At 35.0% G+C, this 14224-nt stretch overlaps 1 protein-coding gene across 2 annotated transcripts; it reads left to right on the top strand.

Moving 5' to 3' along the window:
• The first annotated feature begins 3556 nt into the window (after window positions 1-3556).
• LOC106077902 (NADH dehydrogenase [ubiquinone] 1 alpha subcomplex assembly factor 3-like) lies at window positions 3557-13566 on the top strand. Of its 2 annotated transcripts, none has more exons than XM_056027950.1 (5): window positions 3557-3807; window positions 4681-4867; window positions 5257-5323; window positions 8558-8658; window positions 10437-13566. In XM_056027950.1, exons 1-5 carry the CDS (start codon window positions 3752-3754, stop codon window positions 10734-10736), a joined length of 711 nt encoding a protein of 236 aa, XP_055883925.1. In that variant the 5' UTR covers window positions 3557-3751; the 3' UTR covers window positions 10737-13566. The 2 variants fall into 2 exon arrangements, with proteins under 2 accessions (XP_055883925.1, XP_055883926.1); XM_056027951.1 differs by having other exon boundaries at window positions 3572-3624.
• The last annotated feature ends 658 nt before the right edge of the window (window positions 13567-14224 follow it).

Below are 14224 nucleotides of genomic sequence, written 5' to 3'. Positions count from 1 at the left end.
CGTGTTGTTATTCGTCATATTTCTCGTTGATTCTGTGAATCAATTCCAGCATTCAGTATTCCTTGGCTTGACTTTCCTTTCTGTTCAAATCGATGACAAGGTGACGGATGTCAAAGTTCAGAGTTCACGTTTATAAAGAGGGCAAGTCAACAACCAAAGTGGAGCACGATGCTAGAAATGTCGATGACAGTTTTCTGTCGTACATGTGGATAAAACCAAACATTTGAATGCAGATTGTAGCCTAATTTTCAATCAATATCTCCCAGTAAGCCTCCTTTAAAGTAGCCTACTTCTCCAACAGTTAATATTGATATTAATTAAGTCGCAGCCACTAAAAGGTATTTATAATATATAATACAGTTTTCCATGCAGGGACAAAATGTCAGTGCCTTTGAAGTATTGGAGAATTGGTTCAGAAATACACGAAGAAAAAACATGAAAACTTGAAAAGGTTCCTCCTCAACAAACTTTTACGAAAATTATGTCCAGTAACGGGTATTTCAGACTGAGAATCGGCCTATTCGAGAGGTCAACGCTTTCAGGTGGATCGCATAGAAAGGTGATAGGCCTACACCTATTGAAGAAAAAACATAAGCCCGTTCTTTTTACGCCCCATGATCGACATGTGTCCCGCTTTGGCTCTCCAAATATCTGGTCACCTTAACTGAAGGCTTGTGTGGACATTATTACTTATATGCAGTCCTAACTGAATCAAACGTTATGGCATAATTACTTTTTTTAAGAAAAAGGTACGATCTTTACATTGGAATGTCTTTACATTTAGATTACTCATTTTTTGTCACACACTAAATTTGTCTTATTGGCTGGAGAGGAGCCCATCAAGATGTTCTTGAACCCGGAGTAGGCCCTACTAGTGTTATATTTACTTGTGAAGCAGGCAGTGATTAGGTCCTATAGTCCTCGCAGTACTAGTGTGATATTTACTTGTGTAGCAGGCAGTGGTTAGGTCCTATAGTCCTCGCAGTACTAGTGTGATATTAACTTGTGTAGCAGGCAGTGGTTACGTCCTATAGTCCTCGCAGTAATGGTGTGATATTAACTTTTGTAGCAAGCAGTGGTTACGTCCTATAGTCCTCGCAGTACTGGTGTGATATTAACTTGTGTAGCAGGCAGTGGTTACGTCCTATAGTCCTCGCAGTACTGGTGTGATATTAACTTGTGTAGCAGGCAGTGGTTACGTCGTATATAGGCCTATCTACCGTCTCTGGCCATCACCGAAATTAAAATTTAACCTAACACTAATAGTCCAATATTCAAACTACATGCTTACATATTACTTCCTAATGTGTGTTAAAACGAATAGATATTAATTAAAAATATCGTTTAATCCCGTGCTTTTAAGAATGTGCGGTTATAATATTGTCTCTAATTCAGTCACAAGAAGCACTGGCCCTTGATTTCCAACATCAATTCGGTCCAACACCACCCGTGTTTATGCCATCTCGCATTTAGCTCGAGCCTGTCTTTATAGTTCCTTAAGCAATGTCTAATTCAGTCTCTACTGTTTGTGCTTTCACCCAGACTGCTATTACATTTGATAAATTGTTATGCTCCAATCAAGAGTTATAACACACATGCGAGTCCGCACAGCTTTTCAGACGCTCTTGAAAGAACTGGATATCGCTTTAGTAAACCGTTAAAACGTTTATTTACAGGGAAAATGCGATAGCTTACAATCAAAGCAAAAGATCCCGCCTGCTAACCCTTGTCTGAATAGATCCGACGTGAACATTACCTATATAATTTTATAGTTTTAGACTTTAAACAAAGAGACAGCAACATTACATGTTCTTTTCACGCTCATACCGAGGATGGACGAACAAAGATAGACTTGAATAATAAATAGAACTGCCTATAATTAATCTTGTTTTAAGAAGCACACATTACTGAAATTGGGTTACATGCCAAAATTTCGTAGGCCTACAACAAAGTAGCGCTGACAAAATGGTGTCTTTAAAATAGCGCCGAGGAAAAAAAAAAGCGCAGACAGTAACTCATATCAAATATGCCTTGATCTAAAAATCATATTTATCTGGAGTCAGCAGAGGTTTGAATTCTGAGTTTTACTTCTCCCTCGGGCAGGAGTAACTCGTTAGCTTTAGGTGGCAACCTTTTGTCCTACACGTTAAGCTTCTAAACGTTATCACAGACAGCACCTCGGTGGTGGGGAGGGGGGCTGGGGGCGCGTGATAGCGGGTAGATTGGTCATAAGGCCATAATCTCCCAAATCTCCAAAAGCACTAACTCAGATTTAACAATATCTGTTTCAGAACAGAAAAGAAAATAGATTCTAGAACCAACATGTTAGACTCATGCAGATCTAGGTATTTTAAAAGACAGAATCATTTATTTCCAAAAAAAAATGCTGCACATATTAAAACGACTGGTTGTTGACTCGCAAGTCCTGGGTTCGATCCCCATACTAAACAATTTTTGTCAAGGACAAATGAAATATAAATGTTAAATGTTTTCTTGGAGGTTCAGCGAGTGCCAATTTAAATTATTCTGACAGAGGATTCAAGCGGTGGTTGATTTTGAAACCAATACGATGCAATGCCCACACATTCATATCGTATGACCTTAAAACCATCCATTCGAATTACTTTTTTTTTTTTAAATACGATCTTTACATTGGAATGTCTTTACATTTAGATTACTAATTTTTTTTGTCACACACTAATTTTTTCTTATTGTCTGGAGGGGGCCCACCAAGATGTTCTTGAACCCGGACCCACGGGTACCTTGCTAAACCACTGGTGGACAGTGAGCCTATATAAGCACTAATTAACATTCGACAGCTGCGCTGGGTCGGACACTTAGGCTATCACATATGGGAAACGACCGCATGCCAAAGGCGATCTTCTTTGGCGAGCTTAAAGGAGGACGGCGTAACATAGGTGGGCCCAGTAAGCGCTATAAAGATCAAAGCAGGCGCAATTTCGCCCTCACAGGCATATAGAAGACGGAAAGAAAACTTTAAAAGACCGCCAGCGAACTACGGCTTTGTCTGCACGATATGCGGGAAAATATGCAGGTCGCAACTGGGTTGCCTAGTCACGTGAAACACTGCACTCATCCTTATTCGGAATCGAAGACATTGCCATCATAAACCAGAAGATATTAATTCGAATTGGTGGATAACAAGCAATGGCAATAAACAGCAAAGTGAAAGCCGTATATGTTCACACTTATGCCGATGCATACGGTACTGGACGGAGAACATGACATCAGGAGGACATGTCCTTTTTTATGCCTTATTTATGTTTGAAACTAATAAAACAAAATAACATATCTAGATCTTTTGATTAGATGGTGAGATCGGCCTAGCTAAATGGATAGATATATTACAATTCTATGTATTTCCAGAGCCAGTGTCTAGATTTAGACTACAGACCTTCTCTAGATCTACCACATATCACATACCGAGATCGATACACTATTATATAATATAGCCTAACCCTACACACAAAAATTGCGAAACTATTTAATTTGACTCAAGGGAGATCATTCATTATTTTCATTCAGGAAATGTGAATGTGAAAGTCAAATTTAGACATTCATAGACACATAGTTCCATGATCTACTCATCTTGACTTGGCTTAGGTCTAGATTTCTATATTATAGATCTAAAGATGACAGACTAGATTTTTTTTTGTTCGTGATTTAGATCTATCTAGTCTATATCTAGAGTCTTTGTAGATTAGTATCATTAGTAATTATAATATGTGAAATGGTTGTTCAAAAAGCTCGTCATTTAATAATTAGAAATATTCAAAAGATTTCTTGGTAGGTCGGTGTAGACTCTAGAACAGCGGTTCTCAACCTTTTAAGCTCGGCGACCTCTTTTTACAATTCTTCACTTTGCCGCGACCCCCCCCCCCCCTGACACACACATACAGCAATAGAAGAGTAGACAATAACAATCCATATTTTCGATGGTCTTATTAGGTGACCCCTGGCAAATCGTCAATCGACCCCCAAAGGTGTCGCGACCCACAGGTTGAGAACCCCTGCTCTAGAATCACTAAGATGTATTTAATTTTGTAAGAATCTAGATCTAGTAGAGTCTGAGCATAGTCACTGTAGAGTAGATTGACATTAATTTTATTAGGTATCAATTAATTTAAGTTGAGATATTACTATTATAATTAGTACTCTGCATATGCCATGATATGCCATAATCCATATGCCTATGGAGTAATGGAGGCCTTCAACTTCAGATTGAGGGAATATAGATATAAAGTCCACCTAACTCAAATGGGAACCTGACATTAGTTGGGGGAAAAGTAAGGGCTGTTAGTCATTGTGCTGGCTATATGACACCCTTACCCCTTATTCATGATGGGCCACAGAAACAGTTGAGCATTACATCATATGCCCTATAGATCACAAAGTCTGAAAGGGAACTTTTATTTACACAAATTGTGTGAATATAATTGAATAAAAATATGAATAGTGCATTTATATGCTTTGGTTTAAGAAAACAAACAAACAACAAAGCATTATTTAACAATGATCATACAAATTAAAAAAAAAATAATTATAATTAAATATAATAAATAGCTATAAATTGAATGTCTTAACTGTTTAGGATTATAGAAGCCTTTTTGGTCACAAAATATTTTCTTTAATCATCTGAAATTTTTTCCTGTGTCTTAGTGTCAGCAAAAGACACCATAATTATGATGGAGAAGCTGTTGCTAAGTCTAATTTGGCTATGATTGCCCAAGAAGATAAAAATCACACCTACATTCAGGCATATAGCAGCTATGGTTTCAGACTTGTATCTGGGTTTAGTATTCATGGATCTTGTGCTATATTTCCTCGTGCCATTCTACATTGGAATGTAAGTATTCTGAAAATTTGTTCGGCTTAGTAATTTAATTTCCCTTTTTCCCTGTTTAGATATATGGAGATTAAGCAGAAGGGTGATGTAAACAAAATAGCATGCATTAGTATTTACAAGGTGTATTGGTAGAGTTCTTCGACTAAGAATGTGAATATTAATATACTTAGCTCAAATGGCTACCAGAAATTTATCGAGGAGAGAAAAATGTATTGTAATGTCCCCTATTCGATACAATGTGAAATTTTACTTCTTTTTTTTTTTTAAATAATTAAAGATAATCTCCATAATCCAAGCAAGTTTGACAGAGACAGCAATATGCTATAAAATTTGTTTTGTTAGCAATTAACAATTAGTGAATATGACAACTGACTTTGTGTTTGAAACAGGTTAAATCAGCTGACAAAATCACTCCAGAATCTCTATCATTGTTTACATTGTTGGAACCAAAATTAGGTTTGTATAAATTGTATATTTTTAATTACACCAGGGGCATGTAACAACCTATATGATAAACATTTTTTTGTTGCCTAACATTAATATTGTTCTGTAACACTTTAGAAAATCACCAAGAAGCAAAAAGTTCATACAAAGCTATCAATGTCTAATCCACATACTGTATATCTATTTTTATTATTATAAGGCTTATATCAACTCTGGTCTGGTAAAAAATGTGTACACATTATTTCTCTCACACCTATTCTCAGATCAAACTGAAACTTTGCTCAATTATTTATTGGCATAGACAAGACATGAATCAATAAAAAGAAAAGTAACAAATTAGACAATTAATTACTGGTCATTCATTATTTTGTTTACTAGCAGCAAGGGTAACTAATACTTCAGGATTCACAGATGATCTATATGGCTACATTTGTTGTGCCCTCATGCATTCTCCAATCAAGCTGATACTTTAAATAATGTATTTATTGTACCTAACAAAACATGAATCAATAAACAAAAATACTCCATTAGTCAATTAATTATTGGTAATTAATTATTTTGTTTGATATCAAATAATGGAAATAACTTGTACATTATTGGTACATATAGTTTTAAGGACGAAGCTTTTCCTCTTTAGATAAGCTTTGTTTTTTTTTAAAAAAAGATTTTTTTTATTTAGCTTGTTTTTTTAAATTGTTTTTCTTTTATACTGCCCACTTGATAGGTAGATAAGTTGTTTATGTCACTCTCCACACATCACATTCCCTATTTTGTTGCCGTCTTTTTTATTAACTCTTTCTCTCCGTAATTATTTTCCTCATTTTCCAATAGCATTATTCATTTTGCTCATTTGTATTCTGTTATGATTAAGCTTCAATAACTTATGTTTTTGATATCAGAAAATGTTTTATTTGGTATTGAATTATAGGGAAAGAATTTATCTTTTTACATAACACAAATTAAATTTTATGAAACCAAAAATCAATTTAGGTTAATGGGATTCAATCATCTTGGCATTGTCAATTAGGAGAGAAAGAGTTAAAACATTGTTATATCATTTAGTACATAAGTCTGTACCTAGAGATGGGGGAGAACATATCTGTGAGGTGTTAAAACTGTATGGCATAGAGCATAACAAACAATAGCATAGCAAACAGCATAATTCCTTAGCAAGGTACTACAGGAGGCCTAGGCCTTCCTACCTTGTCGCTAACAGGAGTTATTCTCAGGTATCTGGATTCAATCTTCTTTTTTTTCTTCCAGTTTTTGTATTTATATTATTATCTCCCTTGGTAACAGTTATGTTCCACCTGATTTACGTGACTAGTATGTTTATACTTGATAAGGAGGCTTCGATCTTAGTTATTGTTTTCACCAATCTTTTGGCACCTGAGGACACTAGTCAAGTTTCTTTGTGGTATCCCTGATTGTTTGCCCATTATTGAAATTTGGTTTTTGAACTAAACATATTGTTACGATCTTCTCTATCAGGCCCAACAACACAACACATCTAAAACATCAACTTGACAACAAGAGCTTCAATAAACAATGTGGCATTTTAATTACAATTACATCGACAGCCAATTCAACACAATTGGCTACACCAACTTCAAATGCTTTCTTGCACTTAACAGAACTGCCTAACTAACACTACAGGTCTCTCTAGCTCGTACAGCCATATTTTCGAGGACTCAAAGGTACATCACAGTCCTTCTCCTTTTCTGTCCTGGACTCAACTGTCCTTTCTTACACATTTTCGCTAGTCTGTGAAGGCTCTCGATCACATGACCACAACATGGGTCATACTTGCATGAACTAGCAGTACTGTCCCTTGTCTATCGACAGCCGTTGACCTGTGTGATTGGCCTGAGTTGTGTGTATCAGTAGGCCGCACACACATTAACCCTTTCAGTCCGCCACTTTAATTCTTCATATAAATCATTCACTGCCACTTCCCTCATCTTGACCCATGTTTGATCATCCCTTTGGACCACTTACTTTTTACTTACATTATCACATGGCTGAATTGCATAGGGCGAAACATTATTATTCTTAATAGAGGCATCTATATCAAGGAACGCCAACCAGATAACCAACAAGAAATTAATAGGATCACTCGCTATCCAAAACATAGCAATCCTTGATGAAAATTATACACATTGCCACAACTCTATCTGGCTCTCTGCTAATACTGGATGACATGGCACAACTAACACAAGAGCTTGTCAACTCTGTTTCAGATTGTGTGTTACTTTATTAATTGTGTGTAATAGCAGCCCAATAATGCACAAGTAATAGCACGAAATACTTACAAAGCAACCAATTCACTGTAGAGAACCATACCGCTTTACTGAACTGTGATCAACTGTACCTGAACATCTTGACTCTGCTTCTCTTTCTGTTTATGTATGGTCCCAGATGACCCTCTACAAAATAATAGAAATACCACGGGCCTGTCTTCAGTCCTTCCTAGATGATCAAATGACCTTATCATGGGTGATTTGCATGCCAAGTTCTTACACAAGTTCGTTCTTGAATAGCCGCTTCTGATTATGCTTGGTTGCTTGCAGTACGCTGGCTTGTGTTACATGTGTTGGTTGCACAAATGGCTACCCAGATGATTTATAACAATATGTAGTTTTATTTATTTGTTTCCCTTTGCATGCCAAGTTCTTACACAAGTTCGTTCTTGAATAGCCGCTTCTGATTATGCTTGGTTGCTTGCAGTAAGCTGGCTTGTGTTACATGTGTTGGTTGCACAAATGGCTACCCAGATGATTTATAACAATATGTAGTTTTATTTATTTGTTTCCCTTACAATCCCTTTCTATTAATTTAATAAACCATTTGTTTACTTCTATTTTAAAATCAACACCTGTTATAAAATCATATTTCTTGTGAACTTATTGTTAGTCAGCAATGTGCCTGTTATTTTTGTAGGATGTGTGACTTATTAATATTTAGACAGATAACATACCATTAAATGTCAGCACATCACATCAAAAGTACCAATGATCATGCAGTTTAAAGAGTATCCTCTAAACGTTTCTTTTAAACTCATTATAATTATACCCACAATGTATTTGAGGTAATGTGTATTTGTTTTTGATAAAATTGGTGAAATTGCACTTGAGACTAATTATACTCACATGATGTAAAAGAATATTAAGTTAATTAATGATTTTATGTTGCTCTATCTGCAGTAGTAATTTTCTCCATTTTAAAAAATATGCTTTCCAACTTTAGATATTCTGGTTATTGGCAAGGGTGATTGGAATGCTTCAGTAGATTACAACGCAATCAGGTTTCTAAGAACTCACAAATTGAATTTTGAAATTCTTCCTACAGTAAGTTATTCTTTGTTTTTTATTTTTATTTATTTTTATTTTTATGTTCATGAAAGTACCATGATCTCAGAGCGTCTTGCTATATTTGTTTATATCATTGCAAAGTTTTGAATAAAAACTTTTTTTTCTATTTGATCTTTTTATTTTTATTTTTTATTTTTTTTTTTGTTGATTTTTTTCTGGAAACGTTTCTACTCGACAAAGAACTAAAAGAAAGAATTTTATTAAATTGGTGTATATCTTGTTTAATGAACTGTCACAGAGCTTCCACTGCTCCAGTAATATTTTTAAATGGGTGTATATATATGTTTAACAAATTTTCACCTTGGTTTTTAAAGTTTGTTTAGAAATATACAAACTCTTTGCTAATTTTTTGTTGGGCAATTTTATTTTCTGTATGAATTTTTAAAATATATAAAACTCGTTCACAATGTAACTTCAACATATGAAAAGAATATAAAGTAAAATTTTTAAAATGTTTACAGTACATTATATTTATAATGGAAATGAACCTCTCTGTGGCATTATCTCATGAGATAATCTTTTCCTTTTGCAATGTCTCTTGTGGCTAAAGAAGCCAATCCTTGATACACAATTGCAGTCACAGGTTGGGCATCTGTAATCACCACATGCAGCATTGTCACCCTTCTTTCTGCTTCTGGTGCGTATGCCATCTGCAATCAAGGACCCTTCCTTTATGCTTGCTCTTGATCTGTCCAGTTCCTTTCTGCCAACTGTTGATGTTGATTTTGAAGCGCTTCATGTCACGTTAGCAGACATCAGTAAAAGTGGGAGACCTTTGGCTCACCAACCTTCTATAAGATCACCATACAGAATGTCTTGTGGAAGTCGAGCTTATGTCATTCTGTGAACATGACCATGCCAGCCAAGGTGTCTACTATTGATAATCGTGCAGGTGTCCAGGCACCATGCTCTTCATCATGGGAAATGAATAACCACTGAAAAAAGTGTACACATTATTGCTTCATTGAATTTTTACATGTAAGATTGTAAATGATTGGCCAATTGATGGGAATGAACATGTTACGGCATAGCTAGAGGAGAAAATATTTATATTAAAATACATTAACATCCCATTAAGGACTTTCACCTATTGTGGGATATGAGAACACAAGATATAGTAGATGTCATATCTGTTGTGAAGCTTTGCTTGCATTGAAAAATGTAAGCTTTAGAGTAAACAAATGTATCTCTATAAACAATTTTTATTAATTTTCAATGATTGAGTTGGTTGGGGGTGATGGCTGAGTGGTTAAGCGCTTGGATTCCGAACCTGAAGTCCTGGGTTCGAATCTTGGTGAAGACTGGGATTTTGAATTTCATGATTTTTAGTGTGGTCCTGAGTCCACCCAACTCTAATGGGTACCTGACTTGTTGGGGAAAGTAAAGGCGGTTGGTCATTATGCTGACCACCTGAAACCCTGCTTGTTAACCGTTGAAACAGAAACAGATGACCTTTACAACATCTGCCCTATAGATCACAAGGTCTGAAAGGGGAACTTTTTTTTTTTTTACTTAATGATTGAGGGAATATAGATGCTTTTCACTTCCAGCCACCTATGACAGCACTAATGATCCCCAAAAAAAAAGCAGCAAGGAAATTTTTTTTATTTTTACTGAGCAATTTAAGTGCTGAATTTACATTGCACTCTTATTTTCTAATTCATTTCAAAGCCTTCAATAGTTCATGAACATCCCCTTCATTCACATAATGTTTTAAAATCTTTCATGATGTTTTAATGTTATTTTGTTAAAAGGAACAAGCATGCTCAACCTTTAACTTTCTGAATGCCGAGAGGCGAGTTGTAGCAGCTGCTTTGATCCCACCCAAAGTGTTGACAAGTCCTATGGATGAAGCTCACCAGAAACTTATGCTGGATCTAGCGGAACTAGACCAGATTCAAAGTATTGAGGATCTTCATGATGCGGAAATGGCAGAGGTTGTCAAACAAATTAACTCAGGTGAATTTGCCCAAAAAAGAGCAAAACTCGATGAGGTAAAATCAAAGCTGAGTGAGCAAAATGAATTGGATGAGGACACTAAAAAGGATAGGTAATAGATATTCATTGATCATTTTACTTGTATATTCAAATATCTTTGTGTTTTAAAATTTGTAATACAATACAGTGAAACTCACTTGGATGCCTACATTGTGTTAGCTGGGGCTTTTATCTATAGCAGACCCTATTGTCTCATCAGTAACGTCCAATCCAGTATCATAAAGTGTCAAGAAGAGGAAGACATAGTTGTTGTTTTTTTGTATTACAAACTGAAATATCGTTTTTTTTATATAAATTAAATCTTCTTCTGTAATATCTTTTGCAAACTGAGCCAAGGAAAAATAGTGTGCTGTTTTCTTTAGTTGTTCAGCACTGTCATACAGAGTGTTTGTGAACTTAGCCCTTTGTCCTTTTATGAAATTCTGTTTGCATTTGTACACATTGGATTTGAAAGTTATTGTGCATTTTGTAGTTCAGCGTTGGCCTTTAAAGGTAGTGCACTATGTCACGGGGTCTCCCGACTTGTTCTCTCTAATGCCAGCTTCGCCAGGTGAAAAGAGATGAAACACATCATGATATGTGCCCATCCCCACCCGACTCGACACACTACAGGGCATATATATTCTGTCGTCTTTATGAAGTCATTGACAGAATTGAGTTGACATTGTATGTTTATCTGATGCTTATTATAAATAAAAGATATACATCTTTATGCTGTCAAGCAATGAAAGAATTGAGTTGATAATGTATGTTATTCTGATGATTATTATAAAAGATATACATTACATACTTGAGATCAGGGGTGCCACTTTTCCGGAATAACCCGGAAATCCGGGTTTTGAGGGGTCCCATTTTCCCCCCCTCCGGGTTTGCCTTCTACAATTTTGTTAAAATCCAGGGTTTTATTTGATTTAGATTTTTTCGAAATTTCTGGTCATTTGTTAGTTCCGATCGCGCGAGCCGCCATTTTTAAACAAAATCGACCCGTCTCATATCTCGCGATTCGCGAGACTTTCACTTTGCATGCGCACTAAGCTTTATTTACCGGCACAGTATTTTTTTTTTAAGTGACAAAAAAGTGTAAACATTCTAGATTCTAGATCTATAAAGAATTTCTAGATCTACGGAACGCGCCTCGAATCGGCTCGATTTAGAGTCTAGATCTATTTCTATTATCAATATAGAACTGATCTAGACTGTAAAGTCTTGTATTTAGTATAGATATAGTCTAGAATAGTCTAGATCTACTCGCGTACCTCGCGGCTAGTCCTAGATCTAGAAATAGAAAGAAAAAAAAAATTCACGAGTGAGAATTTTTTTTTTTTCTTTCCGTGTTTTATATTTTAATATTTGTATAGGTTCCATATAGACATAGAGCCTTAGCCTATTCACCTATTGGCCTATGTCTAGACTAGTCTAGAGCTATATTGGTCTAGAGTATTATAGAAGTAGGATCTAGATTTAGGATATTTACATCGTTTTTAGATCAGAACTAGATCTAGATCTAGAATCAATGATTGAAGAATTAAATTAGTAAGTTTGCGTTCGCCTGAAGACTTAGACTTAGACTACTTAGAGGCTAGAAAAAATAGATCGATTGGTCAATAGATCTTGATTTATACAAATAAATTATAATTATGTATAAGCAGTCCAGCACATTCTAGCCATCTAGGTCTACATTTAAATATTAGAAACTAAATCTAAATGTTCATTTTGGAGTAGATCTGGACTAAATCTCAAATCAATTTGATCTTGTTACAATAGATTGACAGGTCCATGAATGTACATTGATGGAATCAGTTTGATCAATGTTGATGAAAGTTTAAAGTAGGCTGCTTCAAAGGAATAATGAGGGAAAACATGTTAAGAGAGAAACATTATTAAAAATAACTGTGTACAAACATTATTAAATATAAAATTGTACTAAATCCTGTTAACTTGTATTACAAGCTTTATCAATAAATACACACAAACTCTATTTATTATAATGATAGGCTTACTAATTACATATTTAAAACATGGTATAGATCTAGGTAGTAATTTAATACTGTTCTTCTTTCGTAAAATTTTGGTGCTTAAATTGTATATGCGGTACGTTTCAGGGTTGGTAAAGTTTAGGGTTTATGATTTCAGGGTTAGGCTTACTAATTACATATTTAAAACATGGTATAGATCTAGGTAGTAATTTAATACTGTTCTTCTTTCGTAAAATTTTGGTGCTTAAATTGTATATGCGGTACGTTTCAGGGTTGGTAAAGTTTAGGGTTTATGATTTCAGGGTTTGTAAAATTTGGAAATTCAGGTTTCAGGGTTTACTTGGTCTCATGGGTGGCACCCCTGCTTGAGATGTTTGACTTAAATTTTCATTTTTACATTGTGATAATATTAATTGTGCACAGGTAATAAAATATAAAGAAAAGGTTATTTTAGCCTTTATTTCAAATGTGTTTTTTTTTTCTGTTTAAGCGAAATTGTGAAATTAATTTTTGACGTTCTCCTAGTGAATAAATTGTTATACCTTAACATCATAGATGCTGAAATGATTTATACAGTTTTCTCCCTTAGATATATCCTTGGTTTTATTAACCTAATTATTTTCTTTTATGAATGCACATGTGTAACTTATATGATAAGATTGATAAGATACATTGGCGTAGCTAGGGTGGGTCCAAATTTGAAAGTTCCCCGGGGCCCCCAAATGAATGTCCTTAAAAATATTTTACATTAAATATTACGCCACTGCCATGTAATCTTACTAGACAACATTGATCTAGATGATGTTATAGATGCCTGTGCTGCACAGACAGCATGACGTGGGGCAATAGGAATTGAGATTTGTCACTTGTGCATTATCTCGCCAATAAACAACGGTATTATTCATTTAAAGAGTTTTTATGAGTATTTTTTTTTAAATTTTAATTATATAAATGCAACAATTGGAGTTTCGATGTATATATTAAGTACATTATCTCATGTCATGATGTCGAATGTCAAAATGCAGAGGCCCCTAAAAAGGTCAATCCCCCCCAGGCCCCCTACTTATGATACACCAATGATAGCTAGCCTGAATAAAGATAGGAGGAAGGGCAATCTACACTGATTTAATTTTTCTCCTAAGAATTTTCCGAGTAATAATTGTTTTAGAAAAGGTAATCATTATATCCATGGACAGTCACCAGGAATCTTGAGATGATTTGATTTATCCCATGATGTACATCATAGACAGCCTTCAATACCAGGAACCTATTGTTATGTCCAAGATCTGACTTCTAGGCTTGAATTATATCTCCGAATGAAAAGTAACATTATTAGTTACAATAAAATGTATTGTGTTCAACCAATATTTGCTTTAGGGAGCCATCAATTATTAAACATAGGGTAAGGGTAATACCTCACTATGAAAAAAACCCAACTGCATTTGATATGTACCCAGGGCAATCATTTTATTGACAGTCAACTTTAGAAGCATGAGATGTACATCCTCTGCACCATTTGAATTGAATAATAATTTGAATGTTAAAAGCAAGAGCTAACCAAAAAAAAA

The sequence above is a fragment of the Biomphalaria glabrata genome, chromosome 4 (assembly GCF_947242115.1).
Source record: "Biomphalaria glabrata chromosome 4, xgBioGlab47.1, whole genome shotgun sequence".
NCBI classification, from domain to species: Eukaryota; Metazoa; Mollusca; class Gastropoda; family Planorbidae; genus Biomphalaria; species Biomphalaria glabrata.
This window is presented reverse-complemented; position numbering and strand designations above follow the sequence as displayed.